Below are 24249 nucleotides of genomic sequence, written 5' to 3'. Positions count from 1 at the left end.
TGCGACGAGAGCTCCGCACAATGTATTGAAGTTACAATCCACACGGAACCAAAGCTGACATGTTTTTGAGGCGCGGGTGTCATGTGCCACCGTGACATGAAAGCTCAAATGCCCCAAAGCGTCTTTGAAACCGCAGGCTTAGAGGACAAAGTGACGGGACAAAAAAACAAAAACAAGATTATAACAAGAGTGACAAGATAATAAACATGAAAAGTTCAGGAGCATCCTCTGTTTAGACAGACAACTGGGAACAAAGAGACACAGGAGAGGAGAGGTGAGGAGAAAAGCTGAAGAAAGACGAGTGTAAGTGATAATGAAATGGGGGGAACACAGAAACAGGAGGAGGTGAGAGTGAAAGTGTGAACTTCTATTGTTAACCTTCATTCTTTATTTACATCTGACAAACAATATCTGAGATGTCTGTCATGATGGTTCTTCTCCTCAACAGGTCCAGATGTGGATCATTAGGAAAAACAAACCTCAGATAAACTCCAGGGCCCTGTTCTTGATACATGGATAAGATTTGATTGTTAATGATTTGACACTGTTCAGTTATTTAAAACTGGCTTACAATGAATCCGGATTACGGCCAAGACCTTTTAACGTGAACCCTCATATACGAACCTCATTTTCAGATACAAATGACCTCCTTTCTTAATGACTTAATGAGTAACCAGTACAATCTCTTGGTGCGAAATAAAAACAGAGGGTGAAATACCTCTACACGATAACGTTCACATTATAAATAGTTCAAATAGAAACGACTAAAAGTTTCTGATGTTTGAAAGAAAAATGGATTTAGAAAACAGCTAACTTGGTTCTTTAATTGCAGTTTAAGGTTTCATTTGTTAGTGTTGGATACGTTATCTTCTAATAACAGCCATATGATTGTACTTATGATTGACAGACAACACATCTTTACTGCAGCTGCACAGTAGTTAGGAGTCGGGACGCCCTGTCAGCTGAATGGTAAAATACCAGGAAATAAAGCTGATGAACTATTTTATACATTCTAACTGAGATGAAACCTGACAGATTTTCTCATGAAGCAGATACATATCCAGCAATCAATCATGCTTATGATTTCATACTAAATAAAACCAACTCAAACTGATCTGGAATAATTTTATTGTTTCAATCCAACTGTATAGACAGATGATGTCATAGATTACACCACAAATCCCCATAAAACTGTCATTGTTTATTTCTATGATTTCTGGTTGCATTAGTCTAATAATAATCCGAAATATTAAGTGAAACAGATGTCTTTTGTTCCTAGTACCCCAAACTAAACCAGGATTTTTTTAAATTTTTTTTTTATTTAACAGATTTTTGTTGCTTTTTAGCTTTCTAGATATTTACTTTCTTAATAATTTGCTTTGTTTCTTGGTCATGATTCATCTTACTGTGTACAAGCAGGGCTCAGCCCAACAATAACAAACCCATACCAGTTAGGGCTGAAACATAAACATTAGGTTTTTATTAATTCAAGCAAACTGTTACAGTCAACAGTTACATAAGTTACATGGTATACCGTATTGATGTAATCGTCTTTTTTAAACCAGGGTTTCTGTCCCTCTCTTCGCCCCCCCAAACATAGAAACAGCAAATCCATACAAGCGCAGGCAAGTAAGTAGTAACGGCACAATACATTCATCAACTCAACGATATGTTTTGTACGAACAATAAGGCAAGTAGAAGAAAGAACGAACAAACAAACAAACAGAAAAGGATGGCAGACATTTTCTTTGAAATGAGCCAAAACAAGGCATAATGTATTCTTCTTTCAGGCCTGCAAAGGCGGTATCACATACTATGTCTTCTTTTGAACACCGTTTGCTGCTTTAGAACCAAACGAGGTAAGGCTTCTCGTTAGTGGGCAGGTGGGGAAACTGAGGGAAGAGCTGCCTTCAGTGGTGTTGAGTGGTTTGTATCTGGTGCTGGTCAGACTCTCATTATCACGGGTATCCTTCTCAAAATTCAAAGTTTTCCTCAGCACACCCGAGTATTCATCAGGGACAATAAGAGAGGCAGGAAATCTGATGTACACCTACAGCATCTAATCACTTCCAGTGTCCATTTCTATGGCAGAGAACTTGAGAAAAGGATGGGAGCTCAGTATGCAAAAATATAACCAATGGCTCAGCGATTACCTCTGACATTGCCTGATGTCAACATGAGCATCCTAAGAACCTGGACAGACAAAAAGCTCAATCTCTCGGCATACATTTCCCTGGGGTAAGAGTTAGTTGTAAGTGGATGGATATGCACACGTGTGGCCAAAAGCAGACATATGATTCCCCTTCTTCAATTTCAACCATACAGCAATCGTCACATGACATACCAACACAATCTTTTGCTTGTTCCGAGTGGTAAAGTCAGTCCTGATAACAAGAGAGAAAACAAAAAGGACAACCCAGCTGGTGGGTACTACTACTGTTCATGTAGTGGTCAGTATCAACAACTACTGGCCCATTAAAACTGCAAATGTTTCAGCAGAAAAAGGTAAATGAAAGACTGTAAAATAAAACAGCATTCATTCAGCCACCAGGTGGAAAAACGGTGCTGAAGAACTAAGGATAAATGCAACATGCCTTCATTTATTCCTTCTTTTTTTTTTTTACATCGACGTACAGATAAGAAAGATAAAACAAGTGGTTCCTCAAAAAAAAAGTTATTTCCATTTATAACAATAGTAAACATGGGGGATTTCATCACTAGAAATCCAGAAGAAACAAGGTCATGTGGTAGTGCAGAAAAGAATAAATGCAAAAACTTCTCTTGGACACTTGAACACTAGAAAGACTGACGAGGGGCCACGTGGAGATTCTCCTCTGAAACACAAACCACGAGACAAAAAAAAAAAGTTTGACAGAGGAAAAGTGGGCAACATCGATGTTTCACTTCTTTCCAGAGTAGAAAGGTCTCTTTGATGACGAGGTGTGGAGTGCAGGTTATTTTTTGGGGGGGGGGGGGGGGCACCCGAACACATTTGTCCCTTGCTGCTTTTTTTTCCTCTCTCTTCCATCTCTCTGATCGTCATCACTCCATCCAGTCTCCTTCGTCAAACTCTGACTCGTCCTCGGAGTCTGAGTACTCCACAGCGATGCGGCGTGACAGGATGGTGGCCACATCATTGCCAACGCGCTCGTGCTTAGCCTCTTGCTCTCGCTGCTCCTCCACTTTCCGCAGCTGTATGCCTGAAAGAAGCAGTAACAGAAAGCAGGGAAAGTTTAGGATCACGTACTGTGGGGTCTTCACATGGCTTGTTTTGTCTAACCAGCAGCTCAAAACCCAAATATATTCAATTTACTATGAAATCAGCAGATATTCAAATTTCAGAAGCTGTGACAAGTGAATTTTGGGCATTATTGCATTTTTCAGCTGTAACTTTATAGATCTTAATAAAAAGCATACAAGTGTGTGCTTTGTCCAGAGAAAACACGACTCGTCCCTGCTGGCTGGGGAAGTTTCAAACATTTCTAGTAAAACTCGACCCACCTTTTCTGATAGCTTCCAACAGGACGCTGCGTGCATCGCTGATGGGGGGCAGATTGGCTGGATGGTGCCTCTTGCTCCCCACATCGTGAAAGCTGTGGGGCGGCGGGGAGGCCATGGCTCCTGCTGAGGGGAAGGCCGGCACAGGTGGCGGGCCTGAGGGACAGGGCGAAGAGCTCCGTGCTCCGGGGTGGGGCAGAGGAGGAGGCGGCGGGGGAGGAGGCAGGATGCTGCCGTCCGACTGGGTCCCAGAGCCCATGGGTGGGCCCCTGTCCAGGACCTGCTGGAGACGGGCCGGGGAGCAGTGAAGGGGAGGCGCCACGGGCGGAGGGGCCGGGTGGAGCACCCCCGGGGCGATCTGGAGAGGAGCAGGCGGGGGCGGGATAGCCGGGGGATACTGCTGGACTGGTAGAGGAGGAATGGGAGGAGGAGGAGTGCCCCGCAGGCCTGTGGAGGGTAACGGGGGAGGTGGAGGGGGGAGAGGGGGAGGCGGCGGAGGAGGAGTGTTGGAGTTGAAGCCTGCTGTCCGGGCTGGAGACTGGGGTCTGCTGTCGGAAAAACCCGAACTGGAACTAGAAGGATGAAGAGAGAGGAAAAAAAGAGAAGGAGGTTATGATGGGGAAATAGACCGCTAAAAAGTGAGAGGGACAAAAAGTTGAAATGTTAAAGAGTGCATATGAAGATCCATGGTTGTTGTGCCTTGTTCAATAAAAATCTAAAATTAAGAGCCTTAGTTCACACGATCAATGATTTTTTTTTTTTGAGTGGAACAATGTGCAGCTGTGCATCAGTCTCAAATAATATGTTGAGTATTTCCTCCGAGTGCTGCATGAACTATGGGGTAAAGTGAGAAAATTTCGATGTCGAATACGATGAGAGTTACTTATAAAAGGAAGAAACAGCAAGAACCAAAAGGTCAGACTGAAAAGTAGAAGTAAACCAAAAGAAAAAGAATGTAAAGAATGCTGTAAAGAATTTGCTAGTAAGAGGAGAAGATATAGCTGCAAGGACCTCTGTAAACAAATCAATGAGATATTTCTCAGGTGCTGCAGCCACAGCCTTAAATCATTCACTCTGATCTCTCCATCCCCTTCAAACAGTGACATATGCGGCAGGCAAAAGTGCGCTGCCGAAAAACAACCTGTAATACGCTCAGTGGCCTTAACGCTGTATTGATCCTGCCCTGCTCCGAGCCTTTTGCTTTTTTTTTCTTCCTTCAGCTCTGATACACAAAACCTCCATCTTTCCTTCCATCCCTTCTTCTTCTCTGTGTTGCTCTGCTGAGCTCTAACAGAGCGAAAAATCCTCGTCCTCTCAAAAAGAAAAGTAATGAAATGCCACTCACTTCGACCAACTGGTCCATAACAAGAAGAAAAAAAGAGAGAAAACAAACAAACAAGCAAACCAAATAGATGGGGATGGGATTGCAATTTTTTGTGTGTGCGTGTGTGTATGTGTGTGTGCTCGTGAACCTGACACAGTTTACACTTGAATCTGATGGGGGCGCCAGATGAGCAGGATTAACTTTACAACTTCCAGGCAAGCAAATGTGAGTGAGCGCCTATCACTTTTTGCAATTGCTTTGCAAAACCCATAAAAACACCCTATGAAAGGTTTTCCGATGGGACAAAAAACTGAGGTGTCGTCTCCTGTCCCACCTGATCACAGAGGGTGGCTTGATCTCTCCCAGTGGGTGCATGAGAGGTGGAGGCGGTGGAGGGTCGTGGGGCCGTGAATACATTCTGTCCCCAGTACGGTTCAGCAGCTCGTTCATCTGGATGTAGGGCAGCGCCGCCAGCGAGAAGGGCCCGTCCAAATGTTCCAAGTACAAGGGAGCCCTGAGCAGAGAGACATGTTGTCCTTAACTCACAGTTTGTGTGGTTCCCCTTCGAATTTCCCTCGCTATATTTTGTTTTTATTTTGTTTCAAGAAATAGACATTCTGGCTATGACTACTGCTCATGCTACATATAGCATAGATCCAGTTCTCCCAAGCATTTTATCTTAAGAAAGAAACAAAAAAATCTTGCATCCTGTTGATTTACAATGTCTCGGCCCTCATCTTCTTGAGGTAAATTTCTTTCATATTGTACCTGATGAAGATCTGAGTGACTGAGAGTGTGAGATTGTTCATCCGACGCGCATCTATGAGTCTTTGCGGTGGCCTCTAACAATCAAAACGATGTCTACTCGTGAGCCCTCGTCACACATCTTTACTGGACATGTCAAGAAGTGGAGAGCGGTTCCACCAAAGAATGTCTTTTTCCCCTCATGAGCTTTCTAGATTTATTGGAATTGTGTTCAGAGGTTTGAAGAGATAGATGCAAAGATGCAAAAAAAAAAGTATTTAAAACAAAGAACGTTCTGATTTTTCTTCCTCCTTATCCTGTAAATCATCTTACAGGCTGAAGATGATCTAGCAACAGGTTTGGGAACTATTATCATCGATGTCTTCTTACTCCTGATCATAAAATGTGTAAAAATAAACAAAATAAAACATCTTTTCATGATGAATCCTGTATTTATAAAAGCAAGGTTGAGGGTTGGAGGTAATTCGGAAACGTGTTTCAAGCTTGTTGAGATCTGTTTGTGAGAATTAATTCGATTAAAATCTACACTTTGAACTGTCATATGAAAATAAAGATGACATGATGTTTTTTTCTCAGTGAGTCTGTGGACGCAGCTGATCTTGATATTTGAACACATGAAAAATAAATGAAATACAGGAAGTAGAATCCTATGAGGCTCTATCAAACTCTACTGTGGCTCAGGTCAAGGCTAAAAATCCTTTACTTACTCAACGACAATTACAGTTAATCTGTTTCTTTCTGTATCTTGCACCAGTTTTGTATATTTTGTTATTTATGAGCAGAAATGTAAATGTGCCTCTGCTTCAATTATAATTCAGACGATGCTTCGTCAGTACTGCTGGGCCGCTTTCATGGTCCAGAGGAGTGTGTTCATCACACTCTGTGGCTATTTGGTGACAAATCAAGCAGCATGCATTCAACAACCATCTATATGTGCTGACACTGCGGTATACTTCCTCATCAATACTTGGAGAAAAGACTTCTTGTCAGCTATTCATGGCACTGACAAATCAGAAAACAACCACTTTGCATAAAATCTGTTTTTATTGATCACATTGACTGTCAGAGGAATTATTAAATGGGCACGTGGAGCTTTGAGGCACAATAAACACAGTCTCAACTGTGAGGAACTTTAATTGTAGCTGAAGTGTGAATTGCAAGAGCTTGTTCTCTGTTAAGTGGGCACAATTTATTATTTTTGTAGATTATATCCTGCTGACAAAGTCTTTCTGAAGCTCACTATGCTGTATTTCCATGCTTAAGTCCTAACAGGCTAAGTAGCCTTGACTTTCCTAGTTTAAGAAATTGTAATTGCATGCCTGAAAGTAGACCTAAATGTTTGTCTCTTAACTTTTGGTCTTGTAGTTACAACCAGTTTTTTCCGCTCTGAGATGTGTGACGAAGACTGGACCGCCACCTTCACATACCTGTTATCGTGGTAACCTGCAGATCCGTTGGCCTCTCTGTGTTTGTCGTCAGGTATGTCCTGGGCGAGCTCTGCGCCCAGTGCCAGTTTCTGCCACTCCTTCTTACGATCGTGAGGCAACCGCGGTATCTTCTCGGCCTCCTGCGGGCGGTCTATCGCCTTCATCTTTGGTAAGGAAGGGTGATGGTATTGGTTCGGGAAGAGGCAGATTAGGAGATGATGAGAATGAAATTGGGGGACGAATGCGTAAGAGATGGTTTGTGGATGGAGAAAAAGAAACGGAGGCGAGCGGGAAAGAGACAAAAGATAATAGATTATTACTGTTCAGACACACATTTTAAACACACATATATATTGTCCACTCTGGAAATTGACACTATTTTCTGATGTGCCATGTTTATTTAACTGTACATGCGCCACATACATATCCATATACCAACTCCTCCCTCTTAAACAATTCACCCTCATTTTAGATAGCACGCTTCTTTCAAAAATAACTTTCTATCTGTCCTAAACTAGGTGATTTCAAATAATCAAACAGTACTGAATTAGCTCTCTGAAGAGAGAAATCACACACACATTTAAGGAAACACTGTCGTACAAGCTTGGGAACTGGGAGTGCTCATTGACGGACTTGGGCCAAATGAAGTTATCATGCAAGTATATATTTTTACTGAAGCATGAAACTCACAATATGAAAACGTTTTTACATATTTCCCTTAGGTTCATCAACAAACAGCACTCCCTGCCACCCAGACTTCAGCATGACTGACTCAACACACACACACACACACACGCACACGCACACGCACACACACACACACACACACACACACACAGTGGTAAAGAAACTGAGCAGCGAGCTGCTGTAGCAGAAATCACACACAGTGTTTTGAAATAAATCTCTATATTTTCACATACCTGCCCTGGAAGGTCTAAGTACCTGTAGACCTGATCATACATGCGGGGATCCTGCAACTATAAGAACAAAAACAAAAACCACAGGAGAAGCACCGGGGTCAAAAAATCAACACGGCACAGGATTGAGCACGACACCGCTGCACACAGTCGGGCACAACAACAGAGTGGGCATTTAGAGAAGGTGGGACTAAAGGGGAAAACAAGTGCTGTTAAACAGAAAATGACAACACATGGCACCGCTCGGGGGGCGTCACACAATGCAGGTACTGTAGGACGCAGCGGCACACACAGTCCAGTCCAAACACACACACACACACACACACACACACACACACACACTGAAAGAAGACTGAACAACAACAGCTCACACTGAAGAATGACATGCAAAACAAACACACACATGCTCGAGTCAACTCAAAGTATACATGACAGGTTAACAACAACACTAAAATCAAGTAGGGATCGTTTCACAGTTCAACTAAATACTGATGTGAATAAATCAGTTTAGTCATCCTGAGCCACTTTATGCATTCATATCAGAAAATAATATACAATTCTGACATTTTATAGGTAAAGGTGTGTGAGCATGAGGCTGGTGTTATTCTATATTTTTCATTTTGTCAACAGATCCCACGAAAAGACAGAAAACAGCAATGTGTTAGCAATACTTTCTGCCTGTGGCACTCAGCCGCAAGCCCTTTGGTTTCATACTAAGGATATCAATCGAAATGACGAATGTATGGTTTTGTTTTGTAAAGGGGCTAAATCATCTAAAACAGCTGGGCACTTCACATTGTAGATGTAGCGAACACTACTCAGGAAGGATTAAGTAGTGCCTCTGTTGGGGGATATGTTCAGCTGTATGTGGGATTAATGTAAAGTAAACAACAACGTCCATGTTCATTGTAATGCACGAACATGTCACACAGTGCACATCTGCCTGGCGTGTTTTTAATAGTTTAACAATGGAACTCTATGGCACAGATGAATAAGATATATCAGGCTTTGGATACCAAAGCGATACTGGTCAGGGGAATCAGTTCATTGTTGCTTTTTGTCTTCTCATGGGATTTGTTGACAACAAGAAAAACACAGTCTTATCCTTTCAGTGTAGATCAGTGTAAAATGAGCTTTAAAGCAAGCTGTAGTACAGTATGGGTGAACGCATTCTTCAAACTGCCTTCATGCACACATTATCCCCCTGTTGGCTCCCTTCAGAGGAATCAAACCATTATTAAAATCCTATTTCTAGTAACAGAAACACAATACAGGTTGTTTGTGAATGTACATATTTGTGTGTATGTGGTGGTGTATTATTTCCCCAAGAAATGTTTCAAGGCAAGATAAAAAAAAAAAGGGCCTCTGAAACATAATTTCCTGGGACTCTGCATTAAAACCAATATTAATCGATTTATTTACACTTAGATCTTCCAGGGTGACGTATTCAATAACTGTGTGTGTGTGCATGTGTGTGTGTGTGTGTGTGCATGCATGTGCATGCATGTGTTGGTCTTCAAATGAAACATGCTGGCTGATTCAACACAACGTGGGTTGTGGGCAGCGTCTCCTCTGCTTCAGCTAAGTGATGTTGATGCTGAGAGCGAGCATCCTAATGGTAATGCATATTGATTAGGTTCTGATTCATCAGGCCTATTAACCGTGATGAGGCATTGGCCGAGGGGAACACACACACACACACACACACACACACACACACACACACACACAGACAAACAACGGCCTCCTGCGCTGCTCCAGCACATTTATACATCTGGACTGACAAACTGAATATCATTCATTCCAGACATGAACCCCTGACAACACTGCCTGCTGAGGCTGAAGGAGCTGCATCAGAAGGTCAACTATTTTAACCTATCTTCCTCTGCCATTTTCCAAACTGTGCAGAGCTTCAATAAGTCTGATAAGAAGGTTACTTTCAGTCGGACTAACCTCTGACTTCCTAAGAGGTTTGCAGTTATTGTGTCTCGGCAATATTCAAAGAAGCATTTCAGACTACATTTGCACAAAAGAAAACAAGTGAACATTCTGCCATACAAGTTGAAAGAGCATTATTATGGGGTTTTGGTTTTAATTGATGCAACAATGAGGAGTGGCAGGAAGAACAGGTAGTAGATAGATAAAATGACAAGGAAACACATAATGCCACCAGACAACCATCTGTCCAACAAAGAGCATCACAGCGTGACGGCTTTAATGCAGCAACATGAATGTGAAAACAGCAACGTAAACAACAGAGGGAGGTACACTGTCTTTGTATATGAGAGAAAATGAGAAACTGTGTGTGTGTGTGTGTGTGTGTGTGCATGCACGTGTTTGTCACAGCCGTTATAAATGTAGCTAATTTCCGAGGGCTGTGTGCCTCCACTAGGTCGTCATCTTTCATCTGAATGGACTCGTACTGGCAGAGAGAGTGTTGCTGCGTAGGCACTGCGAGTGTGTATGAGTGTGTGCAATACAGCAGTTCTAGATTTCTGATATGTACAGAACGCTCTCTGTCTGTGCACACCTTCCTACTCACTCGTATGTGCATTTTCGTGTGTACGTACCTGTGTGTCTCTGTATGTTTGTGGGAATGTTCAATGCGACAGACTCAGCAGAACTGCGGCTGTGCAAGCGGGTAAATAACCCCCACAGGGAGGCCCGCCGAGGCGCACACGGCAACTGGACCACCCTGCTGCGGACAATAACACTAACCCCACACACACAATACACACTTTTCTGCTGATCTGTTGGATTTGGGTTGTACAGACTTGTACAGTAATGTTCTGAGGCTACTGATTTCGCCTGATGAATGCAATAAAAGAATAATAACCAATACGATTAAATAATGCGAATGAGTATCTTGAGCTGTTAGGATTTGACATTTGTAACAAAAGAAACGTGCTCAAACGTGTCCGAAAGTGTTAGTTTGACCACTAAACCAATACCAGCAAGGCAAACAAGTCATCTGAAGAGGGCTCTCATTCCAAAGACATGTGCAGTTAATTCACCTAGCATATGACCGGGTTGTCTTTCTGTTAGTGAAGTGTCTACTCCGTGGCTGTGTCCCAAATTCCTCCTTTTCCTACTTCAGTGATATTAATGTCTAAACTGACAGGTGTGGTGAACGACGTTTACATTTTTTTCAACCCTATTTCCCGATGTTTTGTGTCTAATTGGGGCAAACATTGGTCTAGTATTGAAGGAGAACGCTGCGGATGGCAGCCGCTAAAAAGGCAGTAATGTAATCACTCGTGGCAAACAAACACTTTTAGTGGACGTAAATGGACGGTGAGGAGTTGCCCCAAGCGATTACATTACAGCCCGTTTAGCGGCTTCCGTATGCAGCATTCTCCTTCGACACAACAAACATATTGTTGTCCCCATTAGTCCCTTAGACACAAAAACATAGGAAAAATAGGGTCCAGGTTGAAAAATTCCCAAATTACCATGTAGCATTACCATGTACCTTAAAAGCATTTAACCGTCACTGAATAAATTTGGAATTTGGATCGGCCATTTCTTTTCAGGTTAGGCTGAGACTAGACATACATAAATAATTGAATGAATACATAAATAAATATGCAAACCATAACCAGCAATGCAATTCAAAGCAGCTGAGCTTTGCATTTATTTTTGTGAAACTGCAATGGTGGTTGATGCATTGACTTGCAGCTTGCAGTATGTATTTGCTACAACTGTCTCTTCTACAACAGAATAAAGATACAGCTAATGAGAACTATGTTTTACTCTGAGTGCCAACCGGTTTACCTTCAGTTTAAATAGCATGTACGGCAATGCTGCGTTCATGTCATGACGTGAAGTCGTAAACATGGAAATACCCTCGATCCCATCGGACGTGAACACGGCATAAAGCCAGCTGTTAAGTTTAAAACTCTGTACCCTGTTTTATAATTGAGCAAAGATGCACTGTAGAACTAGTCAGATATCTAGTCAGAATTCTAAGGCTAGGATAAAAACTACAACATTCAATGGGGCCTCAAATTTTGTCCAACAATTTTCTCTTTTTTCGGATAAGACGCTTTGTCTCCTGTCACAAGAGTAGAACTGGGATGCAGTCAGGGGCTTGTTAGTTGTTAGGTTGGAGGTGGGGTGCTCACTCGTCCACAGCAAACCAGAGGGAGAGTGGATAGAGGGGAGAGAGTGAGGGAGGGCTGCAGGCTGCCGTGTGGGGAGCAGACACTCTGGTGGAGGGGGGGAAGAAGGGAGAAGGTCTTACCTCTGGGGCAGTGAGGAAGGGAGGAGGGGTTTCAGAGAGGACTCTTATGAGGCCATTGGGACACACAAGATAAGGCATTTCCAGCTGCACAGAGTTAGACAGAGTTAGACCAGGATTCAGAAAAAAAAAAGGTTCAGAGAAGATCCTGAAGCAGTATTTCAACTTTTTTTTTACCGAGACACAATTCGGGGGAAATAACACTATCCTATTAACCACTGAGACATTGCAACATATCACACGCATGTTGGGTGTCTTCACGTGGCTTAAAATAGCAGATATTTTCACATAATGTTTTAGTGTGAAAGCTGTTTTTATTAACATCAAAATGATATCCAAGCTGTAACTGGTAAAAGCAAACAGAGTTTTCTGTCTTTCTCCATTTTGCTTTTTACTTTTAATGCAAGTCAGTCTTATTGTATAGGGGAGCTATACTGCACATGTCTGTTATCTTCATGTTAACTTCATCCAATGCCTCACTTTCCTCAGCTGCTCTTGCACCTGCAATGACTGAAACAGTTGCACTAGCTTGCAACAAGCTACAGGGAGACAATTGAGTGTGCTATTAGCACACTGGCTGAAAAGGTCCCGTCCTAAAGTGTGCAAACACAGCATCCTGTCCACTTTCTTAGCTGCATCATCTGGCCCGTTGCACCATCTTAATCTAATTTCACAGAGATCCAGTTTGGAGTAACATCTTTTTCATACCTGCCTGTGGTGCAGGCCCTTTAGCATGTATGCAGCAGGCATATCCTGCCATTGATTGTGCTTGATTTAAACTTAATTTGATCTTGAACTGCTGTCATTGTTCTGCAGACGGCTGATCAATGAAGGAGAAGATACCAAAAGTTAATTTAGTGGATACATTTCTTTGCTTTCATTGAAATTGCTGCTTTAATGAGGTGTTGCATATAATCTAAATATTGTTACACCAACCCTCATGTGTAGAAAAGGTGCTGTTAAAGCAAGTCAAAAAAATCTTTAATTAGAGAGCTTCTCTCTGGTCAGGGCTGCCTGCTACATGATGTAACTGTAGTTGTAATTGTGGACTAGGCAGCTGAAATAATTAACAAGCATATTCTGTTGCTGGAGGATAATGACATTTGTAAACATGGCTTTTTACCCAAAGATGTGCAAAGTATGCTATGCTTTACTAATGACAGTTTAGGCCACCGCTGCCAAAGCATCACGGTAAAAAGGTCAATCAATTTCTCTGTTTATTTGCTAAAGTGTCTGAGTAATACAGAATCTGCACATTCAGCTCCAACACTCTGAAGAGTCTGATTGGAAGTCATTCTTTTTTGTGTTTTTTTTTTGGTGTTATCTTCTTCTAATCCAAATATCTTTAAAGAGGTGAATTGTGCCTAGCGACACATACAAAAAAAGCCCTGTGTGTGTGTGTGTGTGTGTGTGTGTGTGTGTGTGTGTGTGTGTGTGCATGCGTGCGTGTGTGTGTTGACAGTGGGAGCAGCTGCTGTGGCCCGTAGCATCAGGGCACTGTACACTGTGTCAGTCTCGGTCCATCTCTGCGTCTCAGCGCTCCGAGCGAGCCGTCTCAAGTCTCATGAATGGACCTGAGAGCAGTTGCCGTGGCAACCGCAGCAAGTGAAGGGGGGGTGAGGAAGCAGTGAAGATGGAGACATGACCCTCTTTGCTTACTGCTACTATATGTATCTTTGGAATAAGGATGTACAGTATATAGCTCTTGAAACACTTGAGCACAGTGAGTGTTTCATGTGTCTTCAGAGTTGCTCTGGTGTGTCGGGAAATTTAAAACAGAAATATACTGAATATATACTGAATATATACTGAATATATACTGGACATAAAGGAAATTGCTGATGCTTACATAACAGCACACTCCGCTATGTTATCCTATGATTGCTACTCGCTGATACATTCCTCACGTCAGACTTTGGTCCTTGTCAGCTACCTTGTAGCATCTTCACTTAATCGTGTACCGAGATACTGACTTTTCTGTTGCACCTGTTTCTTGAAACTTTCATACGAGTGTGCAGATGGACATCTTGTACGACTCAAATGAGTATATAGATTTTCTCTGAGCTGTCGTCATCAAATAATGATGTAAACACAAATTCTGGTGTTGTCTGGTTTGACGCTGTAAATTACATTAGCATTGCAAATTGAATTCCTTGTTGTCATTAAAAACTTCGACATTTTGCAGTTTAATTAGGGTCGGTCACCTGTGATAACGTTGGGAAAACTTTTTATACTGACTCGACAATTCATTTCAGCCTGATGGCCAAATAGTGTCCAAATAGAAATAAAGGCTAAAAATAAAAAAAATGACATGGGTAGGAGAGGACGAGGGCGTCTCCACAGGGGATCCAGTCGCTAGAGACAAACCACACTGATCTCAAAGAGAAGCAGAGATGCTTTCGTTCTCTCTTTTCTCCTCAGTCCCTGGGACTTTCCTCTCTCTGTCTCCCTCCGACTGGCTCAGCACATAGTCTATTGCTAATCCACCGAGGGTGAGGCTAACACAGGAGCTAATGAGATAAGAAGACTGTAGGCTTCTTTTCCCTTCCCTCCTGTCCTGTGCTGCTTTCAATTTATCACTGCCTGCTAATCTGTGTGTGCCTGTGTGTAGCGTAGAGTGTGTGAATTTGGTTTTAGACTATTAGGGATATGACTCCGTAATAAAATGGCTGGTGATTGAAAGAGATGAAGTAGGGGCTTAAGCATTTTAACGCTTATTACAGAGATCTATTTTCTGTGATGTATGATACAACAGAGCGCGGACGCATTACATGAAGAACGCTGGTCGGGAACTGGATCTATTTTAGCTTAATAAATCTCTCAAATACTATTTAAAAAATAGGCATTACGCATCTTTACATGTATGTAATGTACTGTTAACACTATGCATTACTCTATCGTGAATGCCCTTTTCGCTCTTTGCCCGCCGAGTCATTCAAATGTGGTCCTTCGACACTCGAGGCTCAAACATTTTGAATTGTGGTCTTTCCTCTGGGATGTAAAAATAAACTTTGACCTGAACCCGTGAACTGTGTCTCTCTGTACAAGAGCTGAAATCAATTACTTTGGTTACTCACTTGAAGGCATCCGAACCCCTTATCCTGCTTCAGTGGATTCAAGGGGCGATGAGTCGTAAAAAAAACGTTTAAAGAGTCGGAAACACAAAGCTAGAGCTCCCTTAAGACACGATCCTGATCTCTGTTTATTAAACATGCCAGGACCTCTTTATTGTCCTTTGATTGTTTATCTTCTGCATAAGAATCCTGGATGCCATGTATGTTCCTATGTAGTGTTGTTTTTTAGGTTAGCCTTTTTGTATTCTTCTCTGCTTCCTTTTCATTTTTAGTTTTTCTTTAATTTGACCAAATAAGGTGAGGGATTTTGTCTTTACTTCCATTCAGTATGTCCATCTTATGGTGGAAGTTTTCTGTGTTTAAAAATTCTTGATAACAAGGCTTGGTGAGAATTCAACATTATCGTTTGTTGACTTTCGGTGGTATCGTATTGTGATGATATGATCATAAGAGTAAAATCTGATTTAAAAACGAGCAGGTTTTCTTTCATATATTTGATGTGTTTTGTCTGGAACACATTTCATCAGTTCATTTTACATGTGAATTTGACACATTGTGATAAATATTGAAATCTAAAAATGTCCAAGTTGTGGGAAAAAGTAAGATGAGCTGGAGAGAAAGAGTGAAGACAGACATGAGGGAGGGAGGAAGTGAGGCAGAGCTGGAACAAAGTGTGTTGGCAGCCAATCTCAGATAGCGTCACGGTGACTGACAGGTGGCGCTGCCTGTCAGGTCCTCGACACTGCAGCTGCATTGGTGGATCATGGTCGATTTAGATCTGTTCAAGCATTTGTTCTGTGCATTTCCATGCCTGAGTGTGTCTGAAAGTGTGCGAGTTAACAATGGCGAAAACTGTCTTTGTGAATGGAATATGTAGTAGTTCAGAAGCAGAGAAGGATTTAGCTGGTATCTGAAATCTTCTGGCGAAATAATAAACTAAGTTTACAAAGAGTAAACATATAATTTACTGCAACAAACACACACACACACACACACACACACACACACACACACACACACTTCATGAACACTGTGACTGAGAGGCACATTGAGATGATGTGGCAGAATGAGCTAAGTGAAGAAGTGTAAGGCTGTGTGTGTCCATATAGCGTTTTTCTCTGGAACTTAATCAACATATCACCACTCTAACTATTGTTGTATGATGGACTAGCATCGCAATGCTTTTTAAAAATCTTTTTGGGTTATTATCTATCTGGGTAAAGCGCTTTTTTCTCAAGGCCGACCAACCTCAACCTTGATCTATCAATGATTTACACGCTCAATTTCCCCCATGTGAGTGTGTGCACATAACTCTCCTTTTCCATCCCTCACCCTTTGAATGGTTGATTCTGCATGCTTTCCATAAAACACACACATATTCTTCTCCACACTGTGTTTGCCCTGATCCTCATTCAGACCATTTATCTACCACGATGGTTACACAAACCAACAAATATGTCCGGGTAATTCCTCTAATCCATCCTGCTCTCTCTGTGAATGTCCTCTAGGCCTTTCCATGGGGTCTGTGTAACTGCCATGTGTGGTGAAGAGGGAAATGAACATGGCTTTACAAGCTGAGCCCACCCGGGGCTTTAATTGGAATGAAATCATTGGAATGAGCTTCAGCTACAAGCGGTCACATAAACCTAACCCTAAGAAGAAGAAAAAAGTCTGACAATTCAAAAAATCATGTATGTTTATTACTCTAACTGTAATGAATGCTGAAACAGAAAATAACAGCAAATAAATTCCCTTCATTTCTCTGAGTCAATTCCCACAATCATTAAAAACCTCATCACCAACAAATTATATTCTCTTCATTCACGCGAACCCTCACTCCCCTTATTCCTCATTGAAATGTGACTATAATAAGCTTTGATCGACACTTTTGATTGCACGCCCTGCTTCCCACGCATGGAAATGCAAGCTGGGACTGATTAGTGCCCCTGATGCTCAGAGTTAGAAACCCCTCATTTGTGAGGAGGGGGTCAAAGCTGTGCATTTGATGTGGGATATGGGCTTTCTCTGCATGTGCAAGAGCCCTTTTATTCAATTAGTGTGTCTGCGTGCATACAAATCCTACTTCAGATAGCATGTGTGTGTGGACAGAGCTCCCACGTGAGGTTACGTGTGTGTGTGTGTGTTTGTATGTGCAGAGGCAGAGCGGTGGCACACAGTGCAGGGGCAAGTTATCAGCAGATGCTCCCATTAATTAGATGTAATCATCGCACAAGTAATAAATAGAAGGGTCGACTGGAGGAAGACTTGATTCATCTACGTGTGGCGGCTAGTTAATGCATTCGACTACAGCCGGGCCTGTGTTTCTATCAGTGAATCACTCTGTCGGTTTATTCAAGCAGGACACATCGATCTGCATCTATGGAGACTACAGGAAGCCTCTTGTGCACTCTCACTTCGTGTCTTCCTACTCGCTAACCTCAGTGCTCATGTGCTCACAGCCCACTGCTCACCACAAACACATCTATCTATTGCAGCAACAAAGAATTGTTGCATGAACAGGAGGTAAAATGTATACTGTGCACTGCTGGGACCCGGTGCTGGTGATTGTTCTGACATACCTTCTGTTTCCGCCTCTCCTTCCTCTTGTCCTCTGTGTCCTGCAGCATCTTCTCTCTCCACAGGTCAAAGAAGTACGACGGGTTGGTGTAGAACTTCAGACCCTCCTTCCCATCGTCCCTGCAGATCGACAAAAGAAACAACCAAGAATCCCATTGCGTTTTGGTTGGCATGCTGGAGTAGTAGTGCTCTTTTATTTTATGAGAAGCTAAATATTGACAACAATCAATTTTAAAGCAACAATTCCAAAGGCTGGAACCACCGGCCTCAGGTTCTCAAAAGTGAATATTTGCTGCCTGTCTTAGTCATACGCAATAAACTGAATATCTGTTGGTTGGACATAACAAATTTGAAGACTTCTTGGCCTGTGAAAAAATACAATGAGCATTTTAAAAATGTAGCTTTATTCCATTTACAGCGACAACTAACTATTAATGTCATCATTGATTCAGTTCTATTCAGCCAATTATCCTCTTGTACAGCAAATGGTAGAAAGAGGCCGTCACGACTTCCCAGAGTTCAAGGTGACTACTTCAAATGTCTTGTTTTGTTCAATCAACAGTCCAAAGCCCCCAAAATATTCCCTTTATAATAATGTCAGACTACTAAATTCTACATTTTAAAATGCAGGAAGAGGACATTTTTGCTTATAATTATTTTTCTTTTCCTGTGTCCTGCCCTTGTCTGTCTCAGTCTGCTTTCCTTCAAGAATTCCTATATTTTTTTACCATTTTCCATGAATTCTCTCTCAACTCTGCTCCGCTCTCTGTCTTCTCCACTCGCATTACAGAAGCCTTTGTGGTTGGTGGTCACTGGGAAGAACAGTGCCATGATGATCGGGAGGGAAACGGAAAAAGACTTCCGACAGACACGGGTAGTTATCGCGACAAAAAGGTCCTCCTTGACGAGGAAATTACCATACACAAAGGTGCTGTCCGGAAATGTCATTTTATATCAATACGGTGATGAGCCTTGTAAATTGTCCTGCTGATGTCTTTCTCTTCTTTCTTGGCTGATTCCAAATGTCTTTCTGCCCGTGTATTTTATTCACCACTGGTCAGTTTGTGAAATATGTGGAAAACCTGTCAAAGACTGCAGCTAGGGAACGTTCTCAATCCACCCCTCAATAACAAACAAGCTTAACCCTTTGCAGCTGCCGAGTCTGTGTTTGACAAATCATCAGCTTTCAGTCTTACAAACTCTGCTGAATAGTAGTGACTTTTTGGGCTTTTTTTTGTCCCTCTCTCCCACAACATTTAGCAGCCCTTCCTGGGGAACCCAGAGGCGTTCGAAGGCCAGATGAGATATATAATCCCACGTGCCCGGAAAACCTCTAACGGGCGGTGCCCAGGAGGCATCCTGATCAGATACCCGAACCACTTCAACTGGCCCCTTTCGATGCAAAGGCGCAGTGGCTTTACTCTGAGCTCCATCAGCATATCTGAGCTCCTCAAAAATGTATTTTTTGCGGAAACACCCAATAGAGCTGCAAAGTGAGAGGAGCTGTTTCTGGCTCCCTGCAAATATGAGTCTAATTTTCATTAACACCACCAGGCGCTCAACAATAACAATAGTAATCTTAGTCACCTCCTTCTCTGTAAAGGTGCTGAAAGGCACATTAAAGGATATTTCACGTTTCCTTTGACACAAAAGGAATATACAAAGATTTTTTTTTGGTGTATCACAACCATTCAGAGGTCCCATCTTGAACTTAGCTGCCTTCACCCAGTGTCGGTCACAGCTCGGGGAGGGAATTATTTGATGATGACACGGATAAGAGCAAGAATACAGAACATGAAAAAGCCTCAAAGGGCATGAGTGGAAAGTTGAATGACATGCAACACAACAAAGATAGAATTTAACAATGGGATAAGGAAAGGGCGGAGGGAGAGCTACTGTAGTGTGTGCACTGCGGGTGGTATTTGAGTGCTTGTGTGAATCATTGTACATGGTATTCATTCTGTGTATATTTGAGGCGTGTGTTTGTGTGCGTCTTTTTTTTTTTTCTTGTGTGTGTGTGTGAGTGATAGAAGGAGAGAGAGCAGAGCAGCTGTGTTCAGAGTAGATCTGAGAAATAACAGCCTGGGGAGGTGTCCCAGGGAGACTCCTGATGTGATGTGTGGAGAGGAGAACCAAATTAGGAGAAGAGAGGAGAGTGGAGATGAACAAAATGAGGAGAGGAATACAAAATGAGGAGAAGAGCAGAGCAGAGAACTCAAAAGGGCGTGTTTTCCTACATTTCTTTGTCTTATATGATAATTAGGTGAAATTAAGCTCTTAGAACTTATGGGTTTTTATGGGTGAAATTATCTTGATTAATCAATAAAATAACCATCAGGTTAATTGATAATGAAAGTTATAGCTAGTGTCAGCCGTAACGTTAATACATAGACACATATATATACCACTCTTTCTCTCGCCGGCACACTAGTAGAGCGACAGTCCTCTATAATAGATACCTCATCTCTATTGGACCATGTGCTCTTGGGCACTCCATCAGTTGTTAGTCAAGGAGAGGTGAGAGCAATTCCAGCCAGAACTGACCTTAAGGATTGTATGGTACCTGTTTTATGTCTAGTTCAACTATCACCATTAATCCTTGTTTGAAAAGAGAAAAAAAAAACCTTGATATGTAGCCTTCAGCCGGCAGGAAATAAGAAATTTCAAATAAGATTTGAAAATAATGTCAGTGAGGCAGACGCCCACACTGGACTTTTGCTTGTCACAGACGTAAAAAGAAAAAATGCACCTACAGCAGATTGAAATACCACAGCCTCCACCTGTCTCCCTACAGTCCACATGTACGTGTCTGTACACACACAAAATAAAAGATTGTGTTTTTCCTGTAACCTTCTTCAACTAGCTTGGTCAGAGTGACAGTATTACACAGGGATGTGTCATGTAAGATGCTGCAGGAGAGAAAATGGAGTGAGAGGGTAAAAAAAAAAAAGCAGGGTGAGAGCAGGGTGAGAAATAAAGGGGGAGGGAGTGCTGGCAAGCCGAGCTTTTTATGGATTATTCATCTTCAGATGACACTCTCTATTGCTCTGCTTGCAACACTCAAGAGCCAAGAAATGTCTGGTGTGAAGGAGTCACAAGCTTGCCAATACGAATATACCTACCAACCAAGGTGCACAAGCAGCTTTCAGTTTTCTCTGTGTGCATCATTGTGTGCACGGTTAATAAAAGCCTTTTGGTGGCAGGCAAAAGTATGATACAAAAGAATAACAAATAACAGCCGACATTCAAGGCCGTTTAGCTGCTTTTGTCTTAACACAGTAGGGTGCAATCAGTCTTTCTTTATGCCTTTCACTAAAATACAAATACATTGTTCCCCAATCTCCACACTGAGGAGAATAGAAACAGACAAATATATGAAAGGTTGTTATAGTTGGTGAAATGCTGGGCTCAGAAAAAGGGCTGCAATTAAACCTTCCAGTTGTAGGTAACGTCAGTGTTTTTCTGAAAGAAGGGAGCAATGTCGCTTCTCCATCTCCTCTATTGTAGTATCATCATTTCACTTGCAAAATGTGCTTTTAAAATGCACATTATAGCTTACTTTTAGCACACCATTCATAAAAAAAACCCCCAAAAAAACATCATTCCCAGAAAACCTTTTGTAAAGTTATTGAAACTGGATTCGGACCTGTAGGGCGAGAGGATGTTGAGCGGTGGCGGCTGCTCGCATGTCTGGTAGGTCTCCTGCAGTGGGACGGGCATTGACTTGCGGTCAAACAGTTGCTGGTCCTGAATGGTGGAACTCCTGAAGGCCTTCCTCATGGTAATGTCCTGAAGAGACACTACGGAAGGAAAGGAAGGATGCAGAACAAAAAAGAGAGAGGGAGAGATGGGAATATCGGTTATTAAATCAGGTTCTTTAAAAAAACATGTGACGCAGGGTTAGGGTTTACCAACTAAGAGACTCTCTGTCTCACTCATGTCTTTGATGAACACAAGCAACCATTTGGCTCCATTCCCTTCATTCCCATTATCATCATCATCAAAACATCATGGAGCACTAAATCTATGAGAAACCACTAATCATCCTCCCTTGGACTAAAGCTGCATTGTTGTCCTAATTGGATAATTCCAGTTCCCCCGACAAAGCAAACCCACACAGCCTCACAACTAAACTAAGCTAAGCCAGGCTAGGCTAGGCTAGGCTAGGCCAGGCTAAGGTCATCTGTCAGAGGCTGTGGGGATGATTGCCCGTCTTTCGTATAGGAACAGCTGACATTTTTCGGAGGGGTGAAAGAATAACTCGATGCTGCACAGCTGAAGCTTTCAGAAAAAAAACAGGTTGGAGAAATTGCCGAGGGGAAGAGGAAAAGCAACCACACTTATGCTAACCCTCAATCTGGTCTGGTCAAGTAGAAAACAGCAAGTCTTGGAAAGAAATCCAGAGCGTTGCAACTGGATCTGAACTATACATGAGGGAATGACAAATGGATACACTTTAATTCTGCCCAGAGGAAGACTGAAAAAAGTCATGTGGCATGTAGAAAAAAATGTTGTATTGTACCACACAAACACACACACAAACACACACACATACACAACAAAACAACAACATAGAATCAAATACTGAACTATTAGCCCGTACATTAAGTTGATCGCCAAACAAGCTGAGTTATCAGGACAGTCATTGAATGCTTGTCTTGATCAAATGAGACAAAGGCATTTTACCGTGCAAAGGACAAACTAACGCAATCTGATCTTCCACATTGCAGCAGTGCATCTGGGTAATTACTTGCACACACTCTCTGTAGTGAAGGGCCAGCTACCTGAGGCACTGAAGTATCATTATTAACAAACACTATCAGTGAGCCGAGGGTCGGTAAGTAACACTCTGGGAGAGAGACAGGAGGCCAGAGAATGGAAGAGGGTGATAACGAAACTGCACGGACACAACAGAGTCAGGGTGATGTAAACAGGGGACAGAGTGAAGAGCCACTAACAGTAAAACAAAGAGCAGGAGCTGACATGCAGGGAAGTATTCCCTAGAAATACAGACTAGCTGATGGCCGGGAAGAATGTGGGAATATAAGAGCGGAGGGAAAGATGATAAAACTAACATGCGGAAAGGAGTGGTGTAGAAGAGAGCAAGAGAGAAAACAAACACGCATTAAAACACAAAGCATGACCTCTGTGAGAAATAACGGAAATTCATGAGCGAGGTGTCCCTAAGAGAGGTGCAGTAACCTAAAAAATGTAGGAAAACTGGTAATTAACATCTCGTTTCATGGGAAAACTGAACGCACAACTTTGGAAAATATAAGTCAATGTTAAAACATGAAGTTAGTGTGTGGACTGAAATGGATGTTTGGGCAATAATTTAACTGTTAACCTTCTATTTCAAATGGGTTTGGTTAACCTGCATGTTTGTTTTGGTGATGATGCAGCATTTCCAGATCTCAGATATCAACTTGGTGAGTAAAATCTTGTTATTAGTGACAGGGAGGACGCCCTAAAACTATGCAAAATCAGACCCAAGTTGTAATAAACTACCCTTTAAGAACTCGTGCTTGTATCAGTGAGTGCAACGGAATAAACTTCAATTCCTAGATCAGCGAAATAAGAGGTGACTAATGATAAGAAAGGGAAAAAAATCAAAGCCACAGTGGCATGACAATTACTGCACACTGCCCAAAGCGATCACAGAGGAGAGAAATGCCAGGTGCAGGGATAAGTGGGAGTAATGGGGAGATCTCAGAATTTGGAGTAGATTAGAGAGGGTAAGGGATAAAGATGTGGAAAAGGAGATATGAACATTAAAGTGATGCTTTAGTGATCCCTGTAGGGCATTTCCTTGCCTCCTTTCCACTGGAAGGTCAGAGTGAAGGTAAGGAACAACATTCTCCCACTCACTGCTTACAAAATTACAGAGTAAATCCACATAGTAGCCAAGAAGTATAGTCATTGGCCAACCGGTGAGTGTCAATCTGGTGTGGATGAGTGCTGCATGCTAAGCAAGAACGCCATATCCCGCAGCCCCAATGCATTTAGGGAGAGCAGAGCGCTGTCGGGTGGTGTGACCAAAATGTGCAAAGGGAACAAACAAGAGAGAGACAGTGCAGAAGTGTGTGTCAGGACGCATCTGATGCAGACTGAGGCTATAAACCTCTGCCAAGCAACACTGAGCACTGAGAGAGGCACACTGCACTAATCAATGTGGGCAGAAACAAATAAAGCACACACACACACACACACACACACACACACACACACAGATGGATATCTTAGCATGATGTTCTACATCCTAATTACAAAATGTCACTTATTCAGCTGAACTACCAATTACACCAATTTAGTGAAGACATTCAGCTAATGAGAAAAATGTAAGTGAGCTTTGAGTGAGAGAGTTAGTGGGAGGTTCTAAATGTGTGTGTGTGTGTGTGTGTGTGTGTGTGTGTGTGTGTGTGTGTGT

At 42.3% G+C, this 24249-nt stretch overlaps 1 protein-coding gene across 6 annotated transcripts in view; it reads right to left on the bottom strand.

Moving 5' to 3' along the window:
• Window positions 1-1112: 1112 nt before the first annotated feature.
• The window catches only part of wasf1 (WASP family member 1), a 51627-nt gene continuing 28490 nt past the window's right edge, over window positions 1113-24249 (bottom strand). For 4 of the 6 annotated variants that reach the window (XM_031870269.1, XM_031870268.1, XM_031870272.1 and 1 more), the window contains exons 4-11: window positions 21469-21622; window positions 17825-17942; window positions 12175-12258; window positions 7935-7991; window positions 7015-7178; window positions 5157-5336; window positions 3502-4070; window positions 1113-3200 (exon numbers count right to left, since the gene is read on the bottom strand). In XM_031870269.1, coding sequence (XP_031726129.1) covers window positions 3043-3200; window positions 3502-4070; window positions 5157-5336; window positions 7015-7178; window positions 7935-7991; window positions 12175-12258; window positions 17825-17942; window positions 21469-21622 — 1484 coding nt within the window. In that variant the 3' untranslated portion in view covers window positions 1113-3042. The remainder of the gene's footprint in view (window positions 3201-3501; window positions 4071-5156; window positions 5337-7014; window positions 7179-7934; window positions 7992-12174; window positions 12259-17824; window positions 17943-21468; window positions 21623-24249) is intronic. The other 2 variants (XM_031870274.1, XM_031870273.1) reach the window with 2 other exon arrangements.

The sequence above is a fragment of the Anarrhichthys ocellatus genome, unplaced genomic scaffold, assembly GCF_004355925.1.
Source record: "Anarrhichthys ocellatus isolate YVR2014 unplaced genomic scaffold, GSC_Weel_1.0 scaffold52, whole genome shotgun sequence".
Lineage (NCBI taxonomy): Eukaryota > Metazoa > Chordata > Actinopteri > Perciformes > Anarhichadidae > Anarrhichthys > Anarrhichthys ocellatus.
This window is presented reverse-complemented; position numbering and strand designations above follow the sequence as displayed.